Genomic DNA, 25,786 nt, shown 5'->3' with positions numbered 1-25,786 from the left:
TGGAGTCTCTGACCTGGGAATCCAAGCCAGCACTAGCATTCTGAGTCATTGTTTTTAGGAGTTTCTAGGCATCTAAGCACTGGAATGATTGAACATTGGGACGAAGACTGCTAGTTCCTACAACCCAGCAGAACTGGTTTCCAGAATTAACACCCTCTGCCCCACAGGTCGCTCCCCAGATGAGCCCTAAGATTCTGGGGGCGTGGAGCAAATCTTTTTTGATGGGGGGCCAGAGAGGAGATTGGCTTGCTTGCTTAGTCGCTCAGTCGTGTCCGACTCTTTTGTGACCCCATGGATTGTAGCCCTTTAGGCCACTCTGTCCATGGAATTTTTAAGGCAAGACTGCTGGAGCGGGTTGCCATTTCCTCCTCCAGGGGATCTTCCTGATCCAGGGATTGGACCTGCGTCTCCTGGATTGCGGGCAGATTCTTTACCTGCTGAACCATTGGTGTCAAATGGCCCTGGTGTGGCCAGGGAGGGTGGACGTGGGCAGGGAGGAGAGGCAGGGATAAGGGAACCTGGAACACAGACGCCTCAATTTTTCCAGGACCAGTCGTGATCGAGGTGATGTTCTTGGGTGACTTATGCTTGAAGGCAAACACTCCTGGGGCAAGAGGCTCTGGGCTCTCGGCAGGGAAATGCAGAATTGAGGGCACATCGAAATCACACAGACCCCCAAATTACAGCAGCTGAAGAGTGACGAACGTGGTCCCCTCTTCACTCCACATCTTCCTGCCTTAAAGAAATTGAAGACCCAGAGGAATCGGATGGAGAGGGAGGTGGGAGGGGGGATCGGGATGGGGAATATTTGTAAATCCATGGCTGATTCATGTCAATGTATGACAAAAACCACTACAATATTGTAAAGTAATTAGCCTCCAACTAATAAAAATAAATGAGAAAAAAAAAGAAATTGTTGCTGGAGACATCTGAAAGTGAACTTGAGCCCGAGACCCACTTGCCTGATGGTGTAAATGTAGAGTCAGATTGTTTTGGGAAAGAAGTCTTTGCCAAGTCAGTTTTGATTTCAGAACTTCATGGGGGGGGGGTGGTCATCCAAGTTCACAGCTTCGGAGTTCTGGTTAACTGAGGATACTGTGCTTAGACCTACCAAACAGGGGAAAGGGAAGCAAGCTTTACTCTTGGGGTTTGATCAGGGTACTAGTGTTTTAGACATACTGTCCTATTTGTCAAGCTTGCATGAGAGAAACCAAGGGAATTCTATGTTTTGTTTAACATAGTGGCAGTTGGGCTTAGGAGGAGCTCTTGAGACCAGCCTCCAGTGAACTGGTTTACAGAGTGACCCCCCGTGAATGTGAATTCTGTGTCCGGATGCAGCAGGATGTCTGAGTGTGTCTGCAAGCATGTTTCAGGATGTCCAATCCATGGACAGAGCAGGACGAGAAGGAGAGGAGGGAGTGTTGTCCCTGCCTGCCATCCTCCCGTCCTGCCTGCTGTGAGCGGGGCATCTGTCTTCTGCCCTGGGACTGAGAGTTTCAGCATCGGCTCGCCTGGTTTTTACAGCTGGCTTCCCTGGGTCTCTGGCTTGTAGGCAGTAGACCGTGGGACTTCTCAGCCTTCACAATCATGTAAGCCAAAGTTTCCTTTCACGTACGTGTATATGTGCATCATCCACTGGTTCTGTTTTCTCTGGGGAACCCCGACGGGCATACCTTCTCTCTGTGAAACTACAACAGAGCAGAACCCCGTGGGACCTTCCTGGGGCAGACCTCTCCCCCACATCCTCTGCTGTAGCTCCCTCCTGAAGCACCCAGATCATGCTTACTTCCTGAGTTTTTCAGATGCTACCACCAAAGGGAAGAAATTAACTACTTGATGACCTGAGCACTGTAGCCCCCAGATCTACTGGACCCTAAGGATTGACCATATTTATCCCTGTGACACTGCCCTGTTACCTCCCCATCAGCCGGTCAGAAACTGCACGAACTGATTACAACCCTGCCATCCTTCCCACTCCCATCTTTAAAAATGCTTTGCTGAACTCCTTAAGGGAGTTGATGGGTTTTGGGGGCACAAGACATGCATTCTCCTTGCATGATTCTGGGGTTTCCAATAAGCCTTTCTCTGCTCCAGACTCTGACATTTAGGTTTGTTTGGCCTCACTGTGTGTTGGGCACACGGGCTTGCGTTGGTTAGCAAAACCAGCTGGCGAACCCTCAGCTCAGCTAGGTGGCCACCTTCTAATGTGACCACCCATCTGTCTCTTAGTTGAGTTACAGGAGGACCAGAGATCAGTTAGATTTACTCCTAAATCTGTTTTTTCTCTTTGAACTCGATATTGTGATTACCTAATTTGATGACATCATGTAATCTGATGAAAGAGAAAGGTAAAAATGCCTTTTTAATACACAATTCAATGAAAGTAAATTAAATCAGTGGTCCCCTATATTTAGGCACCGGGAACTGGTTTCATGGAAGACAATATTGCCAGTGGCCTGGGTGGGGTTATGGTTTGGTTTGGCCTGCCCAACGCTCACCTCCTGCTGTGCATCCCAGTTTCTAACAGGTTACAGTCTGTGGCCTGGGGGTTGGGGGCCCCTGAATTAAAATGCTTTCTCGATATTCAATAGAGTGAGTCACTGAAAATGTCATGTAAATGTGGACAAATCAAGTATTAAAGAAAAAAAGTATGGCAAAAATCTGGAATTTTGGATCCGGGTTGTTTCAAAGTGTTTTGAGTTCTGGTTCTCCTTTAAAGAGCCTCAAATTGCAAGTGATGAACAATGCATTAGGAACGTGGTGTACGCCAGAAAAAGCTGAACTTCCAACAGGAGGCATACACTTAGAAAAAAGATGTTTCGCCTTCATTGAAGACATAGAAATACATTCTTTTTGTTTTAGGTTAAATGAAAATAGCAGTCTTTGATGAGTGGGACTTTTTAGATAATGAGGCTTCTACTGAGCACATCTTACAACGTGGATTGAGTGGTCCCCGACTCTTCCCCTCCCAAGCTGCCCCTCCCAGGTTACACGGCCACCCGGATCTGCAGGGCCCACCTAGTTCTTTCCCTCAAGAGTGCTGGGGCTTTCGGGAATCACCACACCCAGAACACGCCCTGAGGCCGCTGGGCAGCCCAGCCCACCTCAGGGCGTGGGGAGGAAGCCACAAACGGCCGTGTGCACAAGCGTGCTGGCGTGATGGGAGCTCTTCTTCTTTCCAAACTGTTACCTTCTCACCTGGCTTCTTGCCTGTTTGCCTACACAACTGGTGCTGCATTCCAGGCACACAGAAGAGGGAACTCAGACTTTAGAATGTTAATAGGATTGCTTTTTCTGTGTTATTATTATTATTTTTTTCAAATTCCAACGTTTCTTCCAGCTTACAGAGGTGGGATTCTACCCAGGGGTCAGCAAACTTTTTCCATAAAGGGCTGCTGTGTTATGCCTAATCACTCAGTCGTGTCTGACTCTTTGCCACCGCATGGACTGTAGCCCTCCAGGCTCCTCTGTCCAGGGGGGTTCTCCAGGCAAGAACACTGGAGTGGGTTGCCATTTCCTTCTCCAGGGGTTCTTCCCAACCCAGGGACCGAACCCAGGTCTCCCGAATTGCAGACGGATTCTTTACCACCTGAGCCACGAGGGAAGCCCATGAATACTGATAGGGGCAGCCTATCCCTTCTCCAGGGGATCTTCTGGACCCAGGAATTGTACTGGGGTCTCCTACATTACAGGTGAATTCTTTACCAGCTGAGCTATCAGGTAAACCCCATAAAGGGCTAGATAGCAAATAATTTAAGGTTTGAGCATCAAAGAATCTTTACAGCAACCACTCACTTTTCTGCAGTGGTTACAAAGTTGCCTTAGACAAATAGAAGTCAATGGGTGTAGGTGTGTGTCAATAAAACTATTTAAAAACAGGCAGCAGGCTGGATTTGGTTTATGGACTGAAACTTGTGTCAACAGCAAGAATTCTTAATTGAATGAAGGATTGGTAAAGCCTGTGAAAGTATATGCAAGTTTTGGGTATGCACTTTTCTGGACCGAGGATCTGTAGTTTCCTTCGGAAGTCAAAGACATTTTGAACATTAACTTTAAGAAACATTGTTACAGAGAAGTGGCCTCTTCTGGGTCCCCACAACATTTCATTTTTAAAATACTGTTTTTAATCTTTTATTTTGAAATAACTAGATTTACGGGAATTTACAAATCCAGAGAGATTCTGGGTCCCCTTCACCTGGTGTTCCCCAATGGTTCCATCTCACATAACTAAAGAAATGTCAAAACCAGGAAACTGACATTGGTGCGCTATGTGAATATAGGCCCATGTCACTTTATCACACATGTAGATTTATGTAACCATGACCGTAATTAACTACTGATCTGTTTTCCATCTCAGTAGTTTTTCCTTTCATGAGTGACCTTTGGAGATTAGCCTTTATCACTCAGCCCAGCACCCTTGAGATCCATTCAAGTTGTATGTGTCTTGTTGATTTGTTCCTTTTTCCTGCTGAGGAGTGTTCCTTGGTATGAGGGACATTTTGATTATTTCCAGATTTTGTTTAATTAGAGAAAAAAAATGCCATGAGAAATTGTGTATGGAATTTTTTGTGTGAATGTATGTTTTCCTTTCTCTGGGATAAATACCCAGGAATGCAATTGCTGAGCGATATTGTAAGAATATGTTTAGTTTTTAAAGAAACCATCAAACTATTTCCCGGTTAATCATTTATTTTTTAAAACAGCATGAGCATGCCACAGACCTGCACATGAAAACATAAAAATGCAAGAATTGCAGAAAAAGTAGAATCTTTCTAATTGTTCCTTGTGCACTGCCCAGTTCCATTCCTCTTCCGCCTAGATCATTGGTTAGATGTACATCTTATTATTTCTTCATCCTTATTCCAAAACTCATCTTAGCCCTTCATCATGAAGGTCTTTATATGGAGTAGCTATATATCATTTTCATTCTTTGTTAACTGATGAGTTGATATACCACAGTTTATTTAAGCATTCCTCACATATAAGGACTTTGGTTATTTCCAATTTTTGCTCTCATCAACAAATAATGCAATGAATACCTCTGAGATGAATCTGTATACGCTTTAGTGTTTCTCAAAATAGATACCTAGTGGTGAAATTGTTGGGTCCAGATGTGCGCATTTCTAATATGTGCACGGACACTGCCAAAATGCTTTCTAAAGACTAAACCAATCAACTCATACGTGCCAGCAATGCATGAAAGTTTTTTCATATCCTCATCCATACTTCATACTTTCAATTTTATTTTTTTATTAATTTTATTAATTAATCTGAAGAGTGAAAAATATTTCATTATTATTTCCCTAACCATGAGGATATACATCTTTATACATATATATATATATAAAACTTAACAATTTTTAAAGCTATTTCTATAAATAACTTTGTATTTCTTTTTTTTTTTTTTTTTGGTTAACTTTGTATTCTTGAACCATTTTTTCCCTATGGTCTGTCTAGAGGATTATCATTTCCTTATTGATTTTTAGTAGTTTTTTATTTCTTTTGGATACTAACCTTTTAATATTTTATATGTGGAAAATATTTCCCCAAATCTATCACTCATTCATTAAATTTACTTTTGGGGTGTGTTAAACAGCTAGCCTCATTTAATTTACCCTTGTTTTGTGTAGTCACATTAATCAATCAGTCATTCACTTCATGTCTCTTGGATTATGCTTTTGCCTAAGAAGTCCTCTTTATTTCAAATTATGGAAATATACTCATATTTTTTCTCATGTTGTTGTCCTGCTAACTGTTGGAGCTGATGCTAGATGTTCCAGCCAGCATATTAAATCTAGAACCTTGTGTCAGAGCACTCATATCAGTAAATCTTACCTGACTCATTATTATGTTTCATCTTCCTGGGTCTTGTATCTTTACGATTCATTGCTAAACTTGTAGCCAGATTTCTGCTGATTTAAATTACAAAGTCCTGACATTCTTTTTATGTGTAAGCTATTTCTTTCCTCGACAGACTTTTTGATTCTCCCTTGAGATATCCTAGAATCTACTCTGGAAATATCTGGTCCAGAGGAGTGCTGGCATCCCCTCTTAAGGTACCTATGTAAGAATGGTCATTGGAAGTGTTCAAACAAGGGAGGATTGCAGGATCTCGTCCTAGAGGCAGTTTTCATACAGCAGTACAATAGACTCCATTTGGTTATAGATCAAGGTTACTAGTGTCCAAACAGAAGTAAGGTTACATGTATAGGCTTTGTGATGAGAGCAGAAATCTCTGATTCTTGCCTTGTTTTTGTCAAAGCAAATGAGAGCAGCTCTCTCTTCTTAATTCAGTGGAGTGTCTAGTTTCTTGACTTCAATGTAAATCATCTTGTCTTTATTTTTTCCTGACCTGCAATAAATAATAAAACAAAAAAAGGAGAGAGGAGAAAGAGGTTATGAGGAGCTGAAAACCAAGATAAAGTGGATAATAGAAAGATGGAGCAACCAATGAGTATAAGCTTTGTCCAGGATCAGTCTTGACAAGTGTTCCTTGTGGTGGTGCGCAAAAAGAAAATGGACAGAGCATCGTGGGCACCTAATGTGGATGGAGTCATTCCTAAAATGCTCTCCTAGGAGTGGGACTGGCCCATATTCTTTATTTAAGGTGTTTCCCTCCTTTATATAGTAGAGAGCATGGTAAATGACTAAATTTAATTTTCTATCACTTAAAAGTGATGAATGCAAAATATAGACACTGTTATCATCTGTTCTGCAAATAGGACTTGAGAAAACCATTTTTACCAAAGATTATTGACTTTTCAGTCAAAGTAAGAAGTAAATAAAAATTAATTCAAACATTTTTTCAAATTGAAACCTTTCTTAGTCATCTTGTCTTTATGAATACGAGGATCTTGCTGATATTCATGTAAAAATGCTGCTTTCTTCACTTTGCTGTTCCCAGCCACACCCTCTTGGCATGTTTGTGTTTATAACACTGAAATCCAGGTTGGGGCTGCTCCTGGGGCCCCCAACTCCTCATAGAATGCCCCTCACCTGGAGGGGCTTAGTCTTGCCTCAGTCTCTGGATCCATCTGAGATACAGAGAGGAGCAGAAGCTCATCTGAATCCAGGTGGTTCTGGAGTCCTCTCAGACTCCAGACACAGGGGCCCAAGCTCAACAACCAAGCTCCAAGGGCCTCCTTGTCAACAGTGGCAACAACAAAAATGATGGTTACAGCAGCAACAGAAGCAACAGCAGCGACAACAGCAGCAGCAACAACATCATCAACAGCAGCGACAGCAACAGCAGTAGTAACAGCAACAACAGCAGCAACAACAGGAACAGCAGCAGCAACAGCAACAGTACTAGCAGTAACAGCAACATCAACAGCAGCAACAGGAACAGCAACAACAGCAATAGCAGCAACAATAGGAACAGCAACAGCAGCAGCAACAACAGCAGTAACAGCAACAACATCATCAACAGTAGTGACAGCAACAGCAGTAGCAACAGAAACAGCAGCAACAACAGTAGCAGCAGCAACAGCAGCAACAACAGAAACAACAGCAACAACAGCAACAGTACTAGCAGTAACGGCAACATCAACAGCAACAACAGGAATAGCAACAATAGCAGCAACAGAAACAATAGCAGCAACAGCAGCAGCAACAGCAACAGAGCAACAGCAGCAACAAAATCAGCAGCAGCAAGAACAGCAACAGCAGTAACAGGAGCAACAACAGCAGCAACAACAGCAACAACAGCAGCAAAAACTATTGCTGCTGCAACAACAAGAATAGCAGCAAACGCAGCAGCAACAGTAGCAGTAGCAACAGGAGCAGGAACAGCCAGGTTGCTGGTAACTGCAGGCAGCCCCGCACAGAGCACCTTGCCTGCCAGATCCGTCTCATGGACTCAGCCCTCTGGGGTGAGGTGTGTCCATGAACCCTGGCCTTGGGCTGCCAGGATTAAAACCTTGGCTTTGTTACTTACTAACGTTGGGCAAATCTCTCTTTTTTATTCTGTCATCAAATGGGGTTAATGATACTACCTACTGCCTAGGGTTGTTGCAAGGATTAAATGAGGTGATAGAGGAGAAGGTCTTGCAAAGCACTAGATGAAAGCTCTCAGGACATGTAAGCTATTGCAGCTCAATTTTGCAGGAAAGGAAACAGGCTGAAGGGGTGAAATAGGTGATGTTAGCCAGTCAGAAGGCTCTCTGCACCCAGGATGGGCTCAGGGGCCGAATAACTTGAGAGGTGGTGGGGCTCCTACCCTCCCTGGTCTCACTGGTGCCCACTCACCGCCTGGGACACTCTGGGTGGGCTCTCCAGACCTGGTGAGAAGCCTGCCTGACCCCAGGGGCCAACTACAGCTGCCCCCTCTCCTGGGTGCCTCTGCCTCCCACCAGCTGGCCCCTCCTCATCTTTCTCTGCACGGGAGCCTCCCCCCAACTCGGCTTCAGTCGCCCACCTTCTCACATGCTCCTCCTGTCACGCTCTGAACCTTATTGATCTCTCATCTGGCTTTGAAAGGTGAACTGGGTTACACAATACAGAGGATAGAAAAGTGCAAGTCTTCATAGATGTATTTGCAGATGGCATAGTTAGCAAGAATATAAAATAACAATAGGAATAATATTGCAAAATATCTCTTTAGCTTACTTTGAACCAGTCTGATAAAAATGGAAAATTCTTTCAAGTACAGGGTTATGGGTGTATCACCAAGCTGTACTTCCCTGTCTCAGAACCATTCAGCATATATTTAAATTTTTGGTTTCCAATAAACCATCTAGGTACCTATTTTATTGTTTTGTAAAACAGCTGTGAAAACTTCTATGAATAGTCTCGGTGGTTATTGAACATTTGCTAAGAGTCAGGCACTTTACAGGCATTATCCACCCACCAGGCTCCTCTGTCCTTGTGATTTCTTAGGTAAGAATACTGGAGTGGGTTACCATTTCCTTCTCCAGGGGACTTACCCGACCCAGGGATCAAACCCACATCTCCTGTGTTGCACATGGATTTTTTACCTGCTGAGCCATCAGGGAAGTCCCATTTAATCATTACTAAAATTCAATGAATAGGAACTCTTGTTCCATTGACAGATGAAAAATTGAGCCCTAGTGGAGTGAAGATGACATGATAGGAAATATGAGGACCCATAACCCAGCAGGACCTTATGAAGCCTTTCCAGAATAGACACCCACCCATGACCTCCACCTGCCTTTGTCTGCAGAAAAACTTTAGTCAAAGAATAAATTTAATCAGAGAAGTGAGAAAATGCAGAAAAAAGAGAAACAGCCAAGCAAGACAAAATAGTACTTTAACCATTAAAGTCAAGGACCTTTAGTTCCTCTTCAAGGGCTATATATAATATTCTGAGCCATGTCTTTTGAGCTGTTTTGCAGATACTGAAACCCCACCAGATGGAAGAAACTACCTATGCTCCCCATTAACTCTAGATCCCAGACAGGTTGGAACCAGAAGGTTGATGATGCTGACTCCCAAGTACCTCACCACCAACCAGTCAGAAGAATGTCCATGAGATGGTCACACACCCCATAACCCCCTTCCCTCACCATATTTTATAAACCTTTCCTTGAAAATCTTCAGGAAGGTTGGGTCTTTTAAGCACTAGCTGCCCTGGACTCTTTGCTTGGCACCTGCAAAAAAGCTGTTCTTTTCTACTTTACCCCAAAACTCTGTCTCTGAGACTCAATTCAGAGTCAGTGCCCAGAGGCTGGGTTCTGGCATCAGACCTGGCCTGTTCCTCACCATCACATGTTACTGCCTTGCTGACACTGGAACTGGTGGGGGCAAACCTAGGGGTATGTCACATAGGGATGCTGTAGAGGAACTCTGCATTTATTTCACAAATATTTGCTGAGCATCTGCTCTTTGTGCATGGGGACTATGCCTAGCTCTAGGAACATGACCATAAACAATGTACAATTTCTGTCCTCCAGAGGAGGCACTCATGTGCATAGGAAGATGCACTGGACAAGGTCTATGGGGGTTGGTTGATCAAGATCAAGGATCTCAAACTCAAGGGTCCACCCTCACTGGATGGAAAACAGAAGTGTCCTAGCACCAAGGGTAGGGACGGAGGGCCTGTGGCTGGCTCCAGCAGGCATGCCCTTCAAAGAGTTGAGCTGTCAACATTCAGCTCCTCCAAACTGTCAACAGGAGGAAACTGCCTGCTCAGTGTTACCCAAGTCTCTGAATAAAAAAAAAAAAAAAACAGATTCTGGAAATTCATTTTATGTGGAATTTCCCACTTAAAAAATTACGTGGGCCAGGCAAGGCTCTTGAGACCCCGGTGTCCCATGAACTGCTAGTGCATGACCTCTGGCTGAATTCAAAGCCTCTTCCAAGTTCTAGGAAAAGCCTCAGACCACTGTGATTCTTCTGCTGTGACCTTTGCCCAAGTACTGAATATGTGAAATGTGAAGGGTTTGTAGCGTGGGTACAGTTCAGTTCAGTTCATGGCATCAAAGGGCCGAAAATGGACTAGGGATAAAATGAACAGTTACAGCTAAGCATATCACATAAACAGATTCATGGGGGAGTGTGTCATACATGTTTCTCTGGATGTAGATTTTTTTAAAAGTGGTTTTATGTATTTATTTTTGATTGCACTGGGTCTTTGTTGCTGTGCCTGGGCTTTCTCTGCTTGCGGCCAGCGGTGGCGGCTCTCTAGTCGGGGCTTCTCACTGAGGCGGCTTCTCCTGTTGTGGAGCACAGGCTCTAGGCCCGTGGGCTTCAGTGGTTGCTCCCTGCAGCCTTCGGGGTTGCGGTTTCCTGGCTCTCGGGCTTGGGGGCTTCAGGAGTTGTGGTGCCTGGGCTCCGTAGTTGTGGCTTGTTGACCCTAGAGTGTGCATCGTCAGTAGTTGCGGCCCACGGGATTAGTTGCTCTGTGGCATGTGGAATCATCCTGGGCCAGGGATCGAACCTGTATCCCCTGCATTGGCAGGCAGATTCTTATTCACTGTACCAACCAAAAGGGAGGTCCCTCCCTATTTTTGATTTTTTAAGGTTACTTTTAAAATAGAATTGTATGTGTTCAGAAAGTGCAAAAAGTATGCACTGAAGAGTCTCCCTCCCACTTGTCTCCCATAGCCATCTAATTCCATAGACGATCAATGTTATGCATGTGCTTCCAGAGATAAAGTAAATTGTATATATAATTTATATATATGTTTAATATATGTTTAAGTTTCACGTACATGTATTTTGCTCTTTGTTCACAAATGATTATATGCCTTTCTGGGTTTTGCTTTTTTCCCCCGTTCATAATACATCTGGAAAAAAAAAATACATCTGGGAGAGTTTCCTTATCAGTGCATATCAAGCTGCCTCATTCTTTCTAATGACTATGCAGCATTTTACTGAATGACAAGCCATAATTTACCTAACTGGTCTCCCAATGGATCGGCATTTATGCTGCTCTCACTCTTTTGATACATAAAAATTGCCTTAATGAATAATCCTGTACATACACCATTTTACACACATAAATTGGATGGAATTGCTGTATACAAAGGTACACACATTTACAATTTTATTACTATTGTCACATTGCCCATAAGAAAGGCTTTAAGGACTCTACCTGTCTCTCCATACCTTTTACCAACACAGTACAGTTGATCCTTGAACAACGCAAGTTTGAACTGCATGTGTCCACTTATATGCGGATTTTTTTCAATAAAAAATTTGAAATTTTTTTGGCAATTTGTGACAATTTAAAAAGGTCTCAGATGAAACATGTAGCCTAGAAATTTTGAAAAAACTGAGAAAAAGTTAAGTACATCATGAATGCATAAAGTATATGTAGGCACTAGTCTTGGCTTCCCTGGTGGCTCAGTAGTAAAGAATCTACTTTCAGGGCAGGAGATCCAGGAGACACTGGTTCGATCCCTAGGCTGGGAAGATGCCCTGGAGGAGGGCATGGCAACCCACACCAATATTCCTGCCTGGAGAATCCCATGGACAGAGGAGTCTGGAGAGATACAGTCCATGGGGTTGCAAGGAGTCAGACATGACTGAGCACGCATGCATGCACAGACTCTATCCCCACATAGGCACAAGGTGAGTGATATTTAATACAAAATTAATAATGTATTCATTTTCTTATTGTTTTATAATTTTGCTTTCAAAGAATTACATTATCTTACATTACGCCTCTCTCGATCGTAGTGGAGAACCTGCCTGTCATCACAGGTAAGTGGTTTTTTTAAAAAATGTAACAAACGTTTCTGATACTGTATTATAAGTATGACTGTCACGGTATGGCACAAAAATTTCATGTCAATCCATTCATTCGTGTATGGGCTAGGCTGCCGTGAGCAGTGGAGAGCAATAGCGTCAGTCAGCCACAGTTCAGTTTAGTCCAGTTCAGTCGCTCCATCGTGTCCAACTCATTGTGACCCCGTGGACTGCAGCACGCCAGGCCTCCCCGTCCATCACCAACTCCCGGAGTTTACTCAAACTCATGTCCATCGAGTCAGTTACAGTGGGCGACCATAAAGCAATCATATAGATGTATTATCTATATATAGTATAGGCACTTCTTCGTATCAAGCCCATGAATCACTCTATCTGTAAATAAATTTGGATTTCTGTTTTACATGATCTTTTCATTTTTGATGTCACTTGCTATGAATCCATGTGAAATCTACCGTGTTTTCCTTTTAATTTTATCTGTTTAGTTTTGGCCCTGCTGGCTCTTGACTGCTGCGTGGGCGTTCCTCTAGTTTTGGCAAGCAGGGAGTACTCCTCACTGTGGTACGCGGGCTTCTCACTGCGGTAACTTCTCTCGTTGGGGAGCCTGGGCTCTAGGGCGTGCAGGCTTCAGCATTTGAGGCCCGAGGCTTAGCAGTTGTGAACCCCAGGCTCTAGCGCACAGGCTCACAGTTGTGGCGCATGGGCTTGGTTGCCCTGTGGCCTCTGGGATCTTCCCGGATCAGGCATTGAACCTGTGCTTCCTGCCTTGGCAGGCCAATTTTTTACCACTGAGCCACCAGAGAAGTCCTACAGTGTTTTGTATCATATAAGAAAATGTTTATGTAGGTGCTGAGAGATGATGTGTCTTAGAAACAGATGATGTAAATTTATAAATTTACAGTTTTGATAAACAAGGTGTGTGCACGCTAAGTCGCTTCAGTCGTATCTGACTCTGTGCGACCCCATGGACTGTAGCCCACCAGGCTCCTCTCTCCATGGGATTCTCCAGGCAAGAATATCGGAGTGGGTTGCCATGCCCTCCTCCAGGGGATCTTCTGCACCCGGGGATTGAACCTGCATCTCTTATGTCTCCTGCATTGGCAGGCAGGTTCTTTACCACTAGTGCCAACTGAGAAGCCTGAAAAACACGGTGTAGTACTGTAAATGTATTTTATTTTCCTTATGGTTTTCTTAACAACATCTTCTTTTCTGTAGATTACTGTAGGAACACAGTATATGATACATACAACATGCAAAATATGTCTGAACTGCCCTATGTTATTCATAAGCTTCTGATTACTAGTGGTTGGGGCTTCCCTTGTAGCTAAGTCAGTAAAGAATCTGCAGTGCAGGGAACCTGGGTTCGATCCCTGGGTCGGGAAGATCCTTTGGAGAAGGAAATGGCAACCCACTCCAGTATTCTTACCTGGAAAATCTCATGGACAGAAGAGCCTGGTGGGCTGCAGTCCATGGGGTCGCAAAGAGTCAGGCATGACTGGGCGACTAACATTTATTAACAGTTAAGTTTTGGGGGAATTGAAAGTTATAAGTGGATTTTGATTGCATAGGAGCTTGACACCTGCCACTTCTGTGCTGTTCATGGATCCATTGGTTGTTCTCAAGCAGTTTGATCTTTGACAATCCCAGTGGATAATAGTGCAGGGCAACTTTGCAATTCTCTTACTATGAAGGAGATTGGGCATACTAATATATTTTAGAGCTTTTTTTTTTTTCTTTTCACTAAATTACATAATTCATAATTACTTTTTCTTTTCACTAAATTTTTTTTTCTTTTCACTAAATTACATAATTCAAGTCCTTTGTCCATTTTTTTCTACTGAGTGATTTTTCTTATGAATTTGTTAGTACTATTTATATATTGGGAAAATTAGCCCTTTATGGAGGAGTAAACATTTTCTCTAAGTTTGCTTATCTTTTTTAGCTTATGGAAGTTTTTCAACACAGTTTTAAATTTTTATGAGGGCAAACTTTTTTCCTAATGGGTCCTGGATATTTTTGGTCAAATTTTAAAAGTCTCCTTCACTGTGAAAAGGTTAAGGTCTTCTCTTATAATATCTTCATTCTCTTTTACTGTTTCTTTGTTGGTACATTTTAATCTTTGATTTCATTTGAATTGATCTCAGTGTACAGTGTGAGGGATAGATTCAACCTAATCTTTCTTTCCAGCTGACCACAGAGTTTCCCCCAAACATGTATGGAATGGTTCATGAAGAAATCTCAACTCCCTACCTCTGCATGTTCTCAACTTCTTCAATGGTCTCAGGCAAAGTCTTCCCTTTGGTTTCTGGGAGCAACAACACCAGTGCTCCAGCAATCAGGCCGACCGCAGCTGAAAACCAAACAGACAAAGATCACATTCAGGGTTGATGCATGCTGCTTCTGTAATTAGAGCTCCCCTTGTTTCTTAAAAAAAATTTTTTTATGATTTCCTATACTTACAGATTCCTTTGCCGTCTCAGACTGCCCTGTTCCCCATCATAAATATTTTGCCCGTTCCAAACTCCGCTGAATTACAATTCCTTATAGGGAAATGAAATACTTCGCATTTTGAGTCAAAGTTATTCTAGGCTAGAGGACATTGCCATGATATTAAGGTACTTTAGAGTTAGAAAATAACTCTGAAAAAAAAACAATGCTAAGAAAAGAAAAAATCTAGCCCTGCCAATATAAAGCACTTGGTAATGAAAATGAGTTAGAAACTTGGATCGTCACCAGCAAACAAAAGTAATGAATCACATATTACTTCACAACAGCATTAAATGGTACAGCCAGGCCTTTTATTTTATTTGTATTTCTTGTTGCTTTTTATTTTTTATTTTACTGTAGTATAGTTGATCTACAGTGTTGTGCTAATTTCAGGCTTATAGCAAAGTGATTCACATACATATATTCTTTTTAATATATATAGCTTTTTAAATATATACATTTATACATAGTCTTTTTATGTGTATATATAGTATATGTATGTATTTTTATGTATATATATCTATATATAGACTTTAAATGTATATAGATGTATATATGTGTGTGTATATACATAAAAAGACCATATATATCTATATATATATACTTAAATATACATAAAAAGACTATATATACACACAAAAGCATATATATACAAAAAATTTATATATACACACACACACACGTGCTGTGCTGGGCTTAGTCACTCAGTCGTGTCCAGCTCTTTGCGACCCATGGACTGTAGCCCACCAGGCTCTTCTGTCCACAGGATTCTCCAGGCAAGAATCCTGGAGTGGGTTGCCATGCCCTCCTCCAGGGGATTTTCCCAAACCAGTGGTTGAACCCAGGTCTCCCACACTGCAGGCCGATTCTTTACCATCTGAGCCACCGGGGAAGCCCATGAATACTGGTGTGGGTAGCCTATCCCTTCTCCAGGGGTTCTTCCAGACCCAGGAATCGAACAAGGGTACATGTTTATATATTTTCTATCATAGAATGCAAGAAGTAGGATGTGGGTTCTTTACTAGTTTGGGGTTTCAAAAAAATGCCTGCTGGACTCCATTTTCTGCACCCTTAAAATGGAAATAGAAATACAGGCCTGCAGTGTGCAGTGGTTCAGGGCATCAACTGGAGCTCTGGACACCTGGGTGCAATGCTGACAGCCCAAGTGCTGACACCTTGAGCCCTGGTCTTAGAGCTCCGAGAAGTGCTATGGTCTCCCGATGCTCCAGACACCCCTGCAGAATGTGGGGTGATGTCTCCACCTCAAATGTTTGTTATGGGGCTGAAATGAGTTCATATTTGTTAGGTGCTTAGAAAAGTGCCTGGTCCGTGGCATGAATTTTTCCAATGTATTCCTGTGTTGGTTTTCAGGCTTCTAGATGACCATTTCTGATTATTACTACAGCACAATTTGCACACCATGACTGTGTGAAAAGAGAAAGAAAACTGTAAAACCGCTACTTTTGCTTCCTGCTAGCTATTAAAGGCTGGTGAGAGAAGTAAACTACCAGCAATATAAAATCAGGAATTGTTTTCTTCCCAGGAGGCTCTAGTGGTAAAGAACCTGCCTGCCAATGCAGGAGACACAGGAGACGTGGGTTCGATCCCAGGGTCAGGAAGATGCCCTGGAGGAGGGCATGGCTACCCACTCCAGTATTCTCGCCTGGAGAATCCCCGTGGACAGAGCAGCCTGGCGGGCTATAGTTCATGGGGTCACAAACAGATGGACACGATTGAGCCACCAACACTTTGCTTACTTCAAATTTGAAATGCAGTTAAAATCCTTTATCTTTTTGATGGACAGGCAGGGCCCAGCAGAGGGTCTAGGTCTGGGGAGTTCCTCTGGGTCTGGACTTCACATTTTTGTTGTTGTTGTTAAAAGGTACTCAGAAAAATAAAATAGATACTAAGAAGTATCTATTTTCCACCCAGAAATATCCCGCAGACCCGTGGACCACTCACTGCCAACCTAGGGGAGTGGCCGAGGTTGGAGTGTAAGGAAGAGCCCAGAGCGCGTGATGGCGCTTCCCAAGATGGAAAGGGGGTCCTGGGGTCGGGCCCCTCGGCTAGTGCTGGGGAGGAAGGAGTCTGGGCCCGGGGCTCCCAGCCAGGCCAGCCACTCTGCCTATCTCGGGATAGAGGCCTCATGTTCTATCAACTCGGCCATCTTGTTGTTAAGGTGGAACATGGAAACATTCGTCAGGTCTCTTTCGAGGGTGAGTTCTCACAGTGCTTTGGAGTTTTTGCTGATAGATCTACAGCAGTGGAAACTTCTGCCCTCACAAGTCCTTCGAGCAGAAGGAATGGGCAGAGACACGTGTGTGAGAACACGCAGGATTGGGGGAAAGCCATTTGCTGTCCCCCTGATGGCTCAGATGGTAAAGCGTCTGCCTACAATGCGGGAGGCCCAGGTTCAAATACGTGGGTCGGGAAGATGTCCTGAAGAAGGAAATGGCAACCCACTCCAATACTCTTGCCTGGAAAACCCATGGAGAGAGGAGCCTGGTGGGCTACAGTCCATGGGGTCGCAAAGAGTCGGACACGACTGAGCGCCTTCACTTTGCAGTCATCTGAGAGGGTCTTTCCCTTCCTCCCCCAGACTGAGTCTGGTATGCCCGTGGGGAAAGCGTTCCATTTCTGTCAAATTAAAACAAAGACTCAGAAGGAGTCTTAAAGAAGACAGGAGTGGGTGCATGGAGACCCCAGGGCTGACACGTTGAGAGGGTGAGGCTATGTGTGTGGATCTGGAGCCGGGGCTGCTGGGATGCCCAGAAGGAGGGCACCCGTCCATCTGTCTGCCGCTGGGGAAGAGGCAGTGCATACGGAGTGAATGGAACCTCCCAGGATCCCAGCCCCTCTCACGGTCTGCAGACTTAGGGTTCAGGACGCGGTGATGATTAGGTTAATCCCTCCCCCTCTCTCCCGCGGCTGGTCTGGGAGGGGTGGACTCAGCACCCGTGCTCCCTTCAGGGTCGGTGGGAGGACCCTGCCCCTGCTCCTTCAGTCTAGGCACTGAGGAACCTGAGGACGGGGAGCCATCACCCCCACAGGTGCTCCTGTCTTGCTAATGCATTTTCTTTCTTTTTTAAAAAATGTATTTATTTTGCTGCACTGGGCCTTCATTGCAGCATGCAGGATCTTAGAGTTGCAGCATGTGGGATCTAGTTCCTTGATCAGGGATCGAACCCGGGCCCCCTGTATTCGGAGCGTGGAGTCTTAACCACTGGACTGCCAGGGAAGTCTGCCTTTTCTCCATCTTGGTCTATTTCTGCTGGGTGTTGAAATTGTCCTTGGCAAAATTTTAACTGTTTCTTTGGAAGTAATGAAGTAAAAAGAGTTTGTATTTTCCAATGTCTGGGCCTAGAGGAGATAGAGAGAATGAGTTCCTGGACAAAGAGGCAGATATCAGTGAGGGGAGAGGGTCTTCTTCAAGGAAACCCCCACCTCACTCGCCCTGGACTTTGCATCCCTATGGACATGAGTCCTCATGGGTTCCCAGACTTGAGTGTTAGCGGCTGCTAATGCTGTTAGTAACACTAGTGTTGCCACACTAAGAGTAACACCAATTACTAGTCACGTTTAGTAGTTACTTGCAGGGACAGCACTTGTTTGGAGGTAGAAGCAAGGAGACCCCTAAAAGACAGGTTGTCCTTCGGACATCTCCGGGGATTTCTTACCGAAAACCACCAGGGGGAGCTCATGCCAGATGTCCGTGAGCCTGTAGACCAGGAAGGGTGTGAGGATGCCCCCGATGTCACACATGGAGGAGCAGACGAGCACCCCGAGGTTCCTGAAACGCAGGACACCGAGGTTTCCTTCTGCTTTTCCCAGGACCGTAGTTACCTCCCACCCCGCCTTAAACACCTCCCCCAATCATTGAAATGTGTGTGAGCTGAAAGTCTTCACCATACCATCGATGCATGGAAATGATACATAATTCCATTCATGTTCTGTTGTGCTTGTTTTATATTAACTTTCTGGAAGATGTTTAACAGGGCGCAGGGCCAGTTTTCGACCTTTACTTTCATCACCGCCTGCCCCTGTCCTGCTCTGCCATCCTGGGGGGGCTGTTCTCCCTCCTGTGGCCGTTAGGTCCTCCCTCTCCACGCAGTGGCGCCTGTTCTCACCACGTGGTTCCTGGGTTTTACCCCAGCCTGGGAGTGTGAGGTGTGACCTGCCTACTGCCTTGAAATGGCCCCATCCTCTCGAAAAGGAAGGTGACTTCCCTAGAGATACCAAATGCAGGAAGTCAGAAAGAGAAAGACAAAGACCATATGACGTCGCATACACGTGAAATCTAAAATATGACACAAATGAACTTATCTACAAAACGAAACAGACTTGTGGCTGCGAAGGAGGATGGGAAGGCGTGAGAGGCTTGGATTGGGAGTTCGAGGTTAGCAGAGGCAAACTGTTCTATGGATCAACCACAGGGTCCTATGGGATGGCACAGGGAACTAGATTCAATATCCTGTGATAAATCATAATGGATAAGAACATGTGAAAGAATGTACATCTGTATGTATAACTGAATCATTTTGCTGTACAGTAGAAATCAACACGCCACTGTAAATCAACTGTGCATCCATAAAATAAATTTCTTAAAAAAGGTGAGTTGTCCTCTGTTGGCACCTGTGGTTGTTCTCACCTGTAAACAAATGTCCCAGCCGCCCCGTCACGCTGAGGGAGACGTACGCACCTGATGAACGTGGGGTACAGTTCCGCGTTGACCAGGCAAACCATCTCATAGGCCACCGTAATCCCCATCCTACCCAGGCAAGCAGCCGTAACTCTTAGCCAGTATAAATCTGAGGGGGAAACACACGGCTGACACGTGCTGGGCAGGCTCCCGGGTCCCCAAACGGAGCTCGGGGGCGGAGGGGAGGGGCAAGGAGACAGTGCATCCCCCCAGAAGGGGACGGGGGTGCATTGTTGGTGCTTCTGCAGACTCGGGACAGTTCTGCAAAATCCCCCGTGTCTGCTTGTGTTAGCCTCACGGTTCTAACACACTCCTCACTTTAGACCTCAGTCGTTAATGACACCAGAATGACATCAGCTTCCAAAGTTCCACCAACTTTCGTCTACAGAGGTCACCTAGAAGAAATAGCCTGCTCTCTGTGCTGGATGGCCCGAGGCATGGGTCCTCCTAGCCTCTCTTACTGTATTACGTCAGAGAACTGACTCTTTGCGACCCCATGGACTGTACCCTATCAGGTTCCTCCATCCGTAGGATTTTCCAGGCAACAGTACTGGAGTGGGTTGCCCTGTCCTTCTCCAGGGGAGCTTCCCAACCCAGGGATTGAACCCGGGTCTCCTGTATCACAGGCAGATGCTTTACCATCTGAGCTACCGGGAAGCCCAACTCAGAGAACCAGAGGATGTGATTATATCACATCAGGCCATCACCGGGTGCCAAGGCTCTTACAGGCAGAGTTGCCATATGCGTGGACTCAGGAAAGTCCCAGATATTTCATCATTCTTTCCAAATCGACTTCCATGCTGGATAATATGGTCTTCCTATCAGAGGGCTGTGCTTCCCCCCCATCTTCTCAGGGCCTTGGCAGACAGGACCCCAGCTTGGGAGGGCACTTACCCTCGGGGATAAAGACCGAGGCTAGGCAGGCTGCCCCCGCCACCATATTTGACATGGCCCAGGGATAACGGCGACCTATGCGGTCAATGGTGAGGATGATGATGAAGGCGGCTGGGAACTCAACCAGGGCAGAGTAGAAGAAGTCCAGGTAGATGTTGCTCCCGGCAAGGCCCATGTGCATGATGAGGCCCTGGTAGAGAACAGAGCTCGTGAACCTAAGCAAAGAGGAGAGCTCAGATCAAGACAAGCACCATGAGCAAGTCACCGAAAGGTGGATTGCAGGACACCTTTCTTTCTCATCTTATTATTGCTTTTCCCTCCATCCCATTGCTTTTACACCATCTGACCCATTATGGTGGCGGGCTGTAACCTCAGAATCTGGAAAGGGAAAGAATTAGGCTAATAATTCCTGGCCAGATTGAAAGGTGAGGAGAAATGTCTTACTGGCGGGGTTTATTTAGTAGAACTGTTTCAGGTTATTCAGTTCAGTTCAGTCGCTCAGTTGTGTCTGACTCTTTGCGACCCTGTGAATCGCAGCACGCCAGGCCTCCCTGTCCATCACCAACTCCCAGAGTTTACTCAAACTCGTGTCCATTGAGTTGGTGATGCCATCCAGCCATCTCATCCTCTGTTGTCCCCTTTTCCTCCTGCCCTCAATCCCTCCCAGCATCAGGGTCTTTTCCAATGAGTCAACTGTTCACATGAGGTGGCCAAAGCATTAGAGTTTCAGCTTCAGCATCAGTCCTTCCAATGAACACCCAGGACTGATCTCCTTCAGGATGGACTGGTTGGATCTCCTTGCAGTCCAAGGGACTCTCAAGAGTCTTCTCCAACACCACAGTTCAAAAGCATCAATTTATCGGCGCTTAGCTATCTTCACAATCCAACTCGCACATTCATACATGACCACTGGAAAAGCCATAGCCTTGACTAGACGGACCTTTGTTGGCATAGTAATGTCTCTGCTTTTTAATATGCTATCTAGGTCATTAGTGGTTGTTAATCTTTTCTCTTTCTGGAATTCTAATGACTATTTAATCCAAACATTAGGAACACAGGAGACCAAATGGGAACCAAATTCCCAAATGGATACAGCTCCACTTTTGATGATTTATCTTCTGACATGATACAGAAAACATTTTAAAAATTAATTAATTTTTTAAACTGGAGTATAGTTGATTTACAATGTTGCGCCAGTCTCTGCTGTAAGCAAAGTAGCTCTGTTATATACACATACGCTTTCTTTTTTTACATTCTTTTCCATTATGGTTGATCACAGGATACGGAATCTAGTTCCCTGCGCTATATGGTAGGTCCCTGTTGTTTATCCATTCACAAACAAGACTTAGATGATGCTTCTGGTTTTGTTGACTGAGAGTCTTCAATGTCTGCAATGGAAAATATGAGGATAATGAAGCCAGATGGCCCCGATGCATTTTGCATGCAATATTGTGAAGGTTGCTAAATTAACTCCTGGTGAGCTTTGCTTTTGTCAGTGAATGTGGATATTCTTTTATTTTCTAGCTGTCCCGTGTGGCATGCGGGACATTCAGGATCTTAGTTCCCCGACCAGGGATCGATCCTGTGCTCCCTGCAGTGGGACCATGGACCACCAGGGACGTCCCCTCTGTCAGTGACTGTGAAACACAATTTGGCTGCTTTGTATCATCCCAGCAACGCCGCTCAGTGAAGGGAAAGCGTGCTGCACTGGTGCGGAGCCCACGAGCCTGCAGGCAGTGAGGATGGTCAGACTTGCTACTGAATGTGGAGTCAGTGGTTATCCCTGTTGGGTAGTCTTGTTTGATAAGTTTATTTATTTACATTTTCTCCAGGTGGAAAAGAAAAGGTCTTGCAGGAGAGATCTACACTCATATCAATTAATCTATGCAACAAGGACCTACTGCATAGCACAGGGGACTCTGTCAATATGTAGTCACAACCTGTAAGGGTTTCCCTGGTGACTCAGATGGTAAAGAATCTGCCAGTGCAGGAGCCTCAGGTTCAACCCCTGGGTCAGGAAGATCCCCTGGAGAAGGGAATGGTGGCCCACTTCAGTATTTTTGCCTGGAGAATTCCATGGACAGAGGAGCCTGGCGGGCTGCGGTCCGTGGGATCACAAAGAGTCAGACACAACTGAGCGACTAACACTTCTACAACTTCTCCAAGAGAATTTGAAGCATATATACATATATGTACATATATGACTCAATCATTGTGCTGTATATCTGAAACTACATGTTGTAAATCAACTATACTTCAATTAAAAAAAAAATCTATACCAATAGTCTCAGTTTGGCATTAGAATCACTTGGAAAATTTTAAACGTACTGGTTCCTGGTTCCTTGCCTTGACAATTAAATCCATGTCTTTGTGGGAGAGGAGTCTGGCCTTGGTATTTTATAAACTCCCAGGTGATTCTTAAGGTAAAGCCAAGGTTGAGAATGTGTGGTCTATGTGTTGGGTCTATAAGCTGATTTCAACATCTGCCTGACAAAAATGATTTCTAGACAACATACTATAAATGAGCCCACTTGCAATCCACCATTGATGCTGACTGGACCTAAGCTATGTTTTGAAGACACTCTTGGTCCCTCCCTCTATGTGGATGATGGAGATTAAAAGAATTTGGAGAGGTTTTAAAGTGGAAAATAACCCTTACCAGTTGTACATCAAGATCAAAGTGTGTTTCCTTATCTGAGGGGTTCTGACCAAGTCAAGAAATGAAGGATTCAACTTCTCGCCAACTTCCTCCTCGGGTCTGAGGCTCTGAGAATAGAAACAGTAGCAACAGTTTTATATATTTCATGGTGGTGTCGCAGGGTCACCCAGGAAACATAATACCTTAGACTTACTGAATGCTTTTCATGTGCTCAGAGCTAGCTAAGCCCTTCATACACATTAACTTGTCCAGTCAATATAACCACCCTACAAGTTAGATTCTATGTTTTTCACTGCATTTCACAAAAGGGGAAACTGGGTTACAGAGAAGCAAGGTAACTCATGCATATATATTAAGGGATGCTATTGGTAAAGTGTGGTGGGGTAAAACTGAGGTCCTCCAGTGACCCTAAGGGCTGAGGGCATTGATACACTCTCTCTGCACACCCAGACCCGAGTGCAGCCCCATAGGAGACTGCTCTGGGACCTTGGCACTCAGACTAGCATTGGCATCACCTGGGGCTTGTTAGAATGACAGGTCTCTGGGGACTTCTCTGGTGGTCCAGTGGCTAAGACTTCAGTGCAGGGGGCCTGGGTTCAATCCCCGGTCAGGGAACCAGGTTCTGCATGCCAAATCTCATATGCTCCAATGAAGAGCGAAGATCCTGCATGTCTCAACTAAGACCTGGTGAAGCCAAATAAATAAATAAAATAAAATATTAAAATAATAAAGAATGAAAAATCTCTGGCCCCAGCCCAGCCAGAGAGAAATGCATGTTCACAGGTTCCCCCGGTGACCCTGTATGCAGAATTGAGAAGCCCACTCTAGAAGGACACAGTCAATGCTGGACTGGACAAGTTGGTGTTGGAAGAGGCCTCCAGGGAAGCAGCAATGACCGGACTTAGCGTCCTCAGGTGAACTCTGACGTGGGGGAGACAGTGACCCATGTGTGCTTTATCCCTTGGCCAGTTTCCAAGAGGATCTGAATTCTAAGAATCAGTTCTATGCCAGTTCATGGAGGAAAAAAAATAGGTACTCTAACCACCCAGAGAGGAAGTGAAGAAAAAAGGCCTCTGAGTTCCTCACTGTGAATGTCAGGTCAATCTCAGATTTGACCTGATTTGTCAGGTCAAATTTGTACAGGTCACCCATCTTAGAGCCTCATCAGAAATGACTTGCTATTATGTCAATATAAATTCCTAGTAAGCTTGATTTTCTCTTTACCAGGTCCTATCAGGTGAAAAGCTTTAAATTAAAGGTGATGAGGTCTACTAAAGGCAAAACGCTAAGTGCATGGAAAATGGACACTGATTTGTTCTATTCGAGAAGGCAGGGGGGTGCTTAAAATATTTGGGGATAATTGTTGTATCTAAAATTTTAAAAATTCTAAGAAATTATTTGTGCTTGAAGATTCTTCGCTCCGTCCTGGGGCTGAGGGCCACCACAGTCAAGAGATGAACGAGACAGAAGCTCCTCCTTTGATTTTCAAATGACTTTTGGCTTCCTTTGATGTTTTCCATCTGCTTAAAATTTTCTACTGGGAACCACAAATCTTAGTACAACAGAAATATCCTGCTGTGTATGGCAGGTGGGCACCTTCTGCGGCTCCCCATGGAGACAGCTCATGGTTTTTCCTCCTTTTCACAGTTTCCTGCTTTGCTACCTCAGCCACTGGCTCACCTGAAGAGATCCAGGCAAGGGTTTTCCATTTTTCTTGGCAATATGCTTAATGATCTTCATGGCTTTAGCACTTTTGTTCTGGGAGATCAGCCATCGAGGAGACTCGGGCACACACCTGGGGTACAGAAAAAGTATCATCAGTGCTGTTAAGTAGAGGGGGACATCCTACTTGGCCCCCCACCCGTTCAGTGGTCACAAGCCAATTTCTGGGAGGGACCTTACATAGCGAGGTTTGGTTGTATCTACAGAGGAAGTAAAAGTGTGTGGAGATCGCACACTAAAGGAAACCATCAACAAAATGAACAGACAGCCTACTGAATGGGAGAGAATACTTGCTAGCTATATATTGAATAAGGGGTTGATATCCAAAATATATCAAGAGCCCATTCAATCTGATAGCAAAAATCCAAGCAATTTGATTTAAAAATGAGCATAGTGGGACTTCCCTGATGGCCCCAGGGGTTAAGAATCCACCTGCCAATGCAGGAGATGCAGGTTTGATCCCTGGTCTGGGAAGATTCCAGATGCCGTGGAGCAAGTAAGCCCATGCACCATAACGACTGAAGCTGCGCTCTAGAGCCCACGCTCTGCAACAAGAGAAGCCACCACTGTGATGAGAAGCCCGTGTATGACAACTAGAGAGTAGCTTCCACTCGCTGCAACTAGGGAAAGCCCACTCACAGCCTCAACGATGCGGCACAGCCAAATCTTCTTTTAATTTTAAAAATAAATAAAAATGAACAGAGCATTGGAATAGACATTTTTCCAAAGAAGATATACAGATGGCCACTAAGGACATGAAAAGATGCTCAACATCACTAATCACCAGGGAAAAGCAAATCAAAACCACAGTTGAGATATCATCTCAACCTGTCAGAGTGACTGTTATCAAAAAGACAAGAAACAGCAAGTACTAGCGAGGATATGGAGAAAAGGGAATCCTGATGAACTGTTGGTGGGGATGCACATTGGTACAGCCACCGTGGAGAATGGTATGGAGATTCCTTTAAAAAAATTAGAAATAGAACTACTGTATTATCCAGAAATCCCAATTCTGAATATTTATCTGAAGAAAACAAAACAGCCCAAACACCTGTTTTCTAATCTTCATCTTGAGTGATCTTTTGAAAATGCAGTTCTATTGTGGGGCTTGTGGAATTGTAAGAAAACTAAATTTGACTCCATTGAGTAAAAGTGGC

At 44.5% G+C, this 25,786-nt stretch overlaps 1 protein-coding gene across 3 annotated transcripts in view; it reads right to left on the bottom strand.

Annotated features, from left to right (window-relative positions):
* Nucleotides 1-4,671: 4,671 nt before the first annotated feature.
* SLC22A2 (solute carrier family 22 member 2) overlaps nucleotides 4,672-25,786 on the bottom strand; it is a 33,089-nt gene continuing 11,974 nt past the window's right edge. For 2 of the 3 annotated variants that reach the window (XM_065931016.1, XM_065931017.1), the window contains exons 5-11: nucleotides 24,588-24,702; nucleotides 22,908-23,014; nucleotides 20,249-20,463; nucleotides 19,355-19,463; nucleotides 18,333-18,445; nucleotides 14,419-14,518; nucleotides 4,672-6,352 (exon numbers count right to left, since the gene is read on the bottom strand). In XM_065931016.1, the coding sequence (XP_065787088.1) occupies nucleotides 6,286-6,352; nucleotides 14,419-14,518; nucleotides 18,333-18,445; nucleotides 19,355-19,463; nucleotides 20,249-20,463; nucleotides 22,908-23,014; nucleotides 24,588-24,702 (826 nt within the window). In that variant the 3' untranslated portion in view covers nucleotides 4,672-6,285. The other variant, XM_065931018.1, reaches the window with a different exon arrangement.

The sequence above is a fragment of the Muntiacus reevesi genome, chromosome 3, assembly GCF_963930625.1.
Source record: "Muntiacus reevesi chromosome 3, mMunRee1.1, whole genome shotgun sequence".
In the NCBI taxonomy this organism is placed as follows: Eukaryota; Metazoa; Chordata; class Mammalia; order Artiodactyla; family Cervidae; genus Muntiacus; species Muntiacus reevesi.
This window is presented reverse-complemented; position numbering and strand designations above follow the sequence as displayed.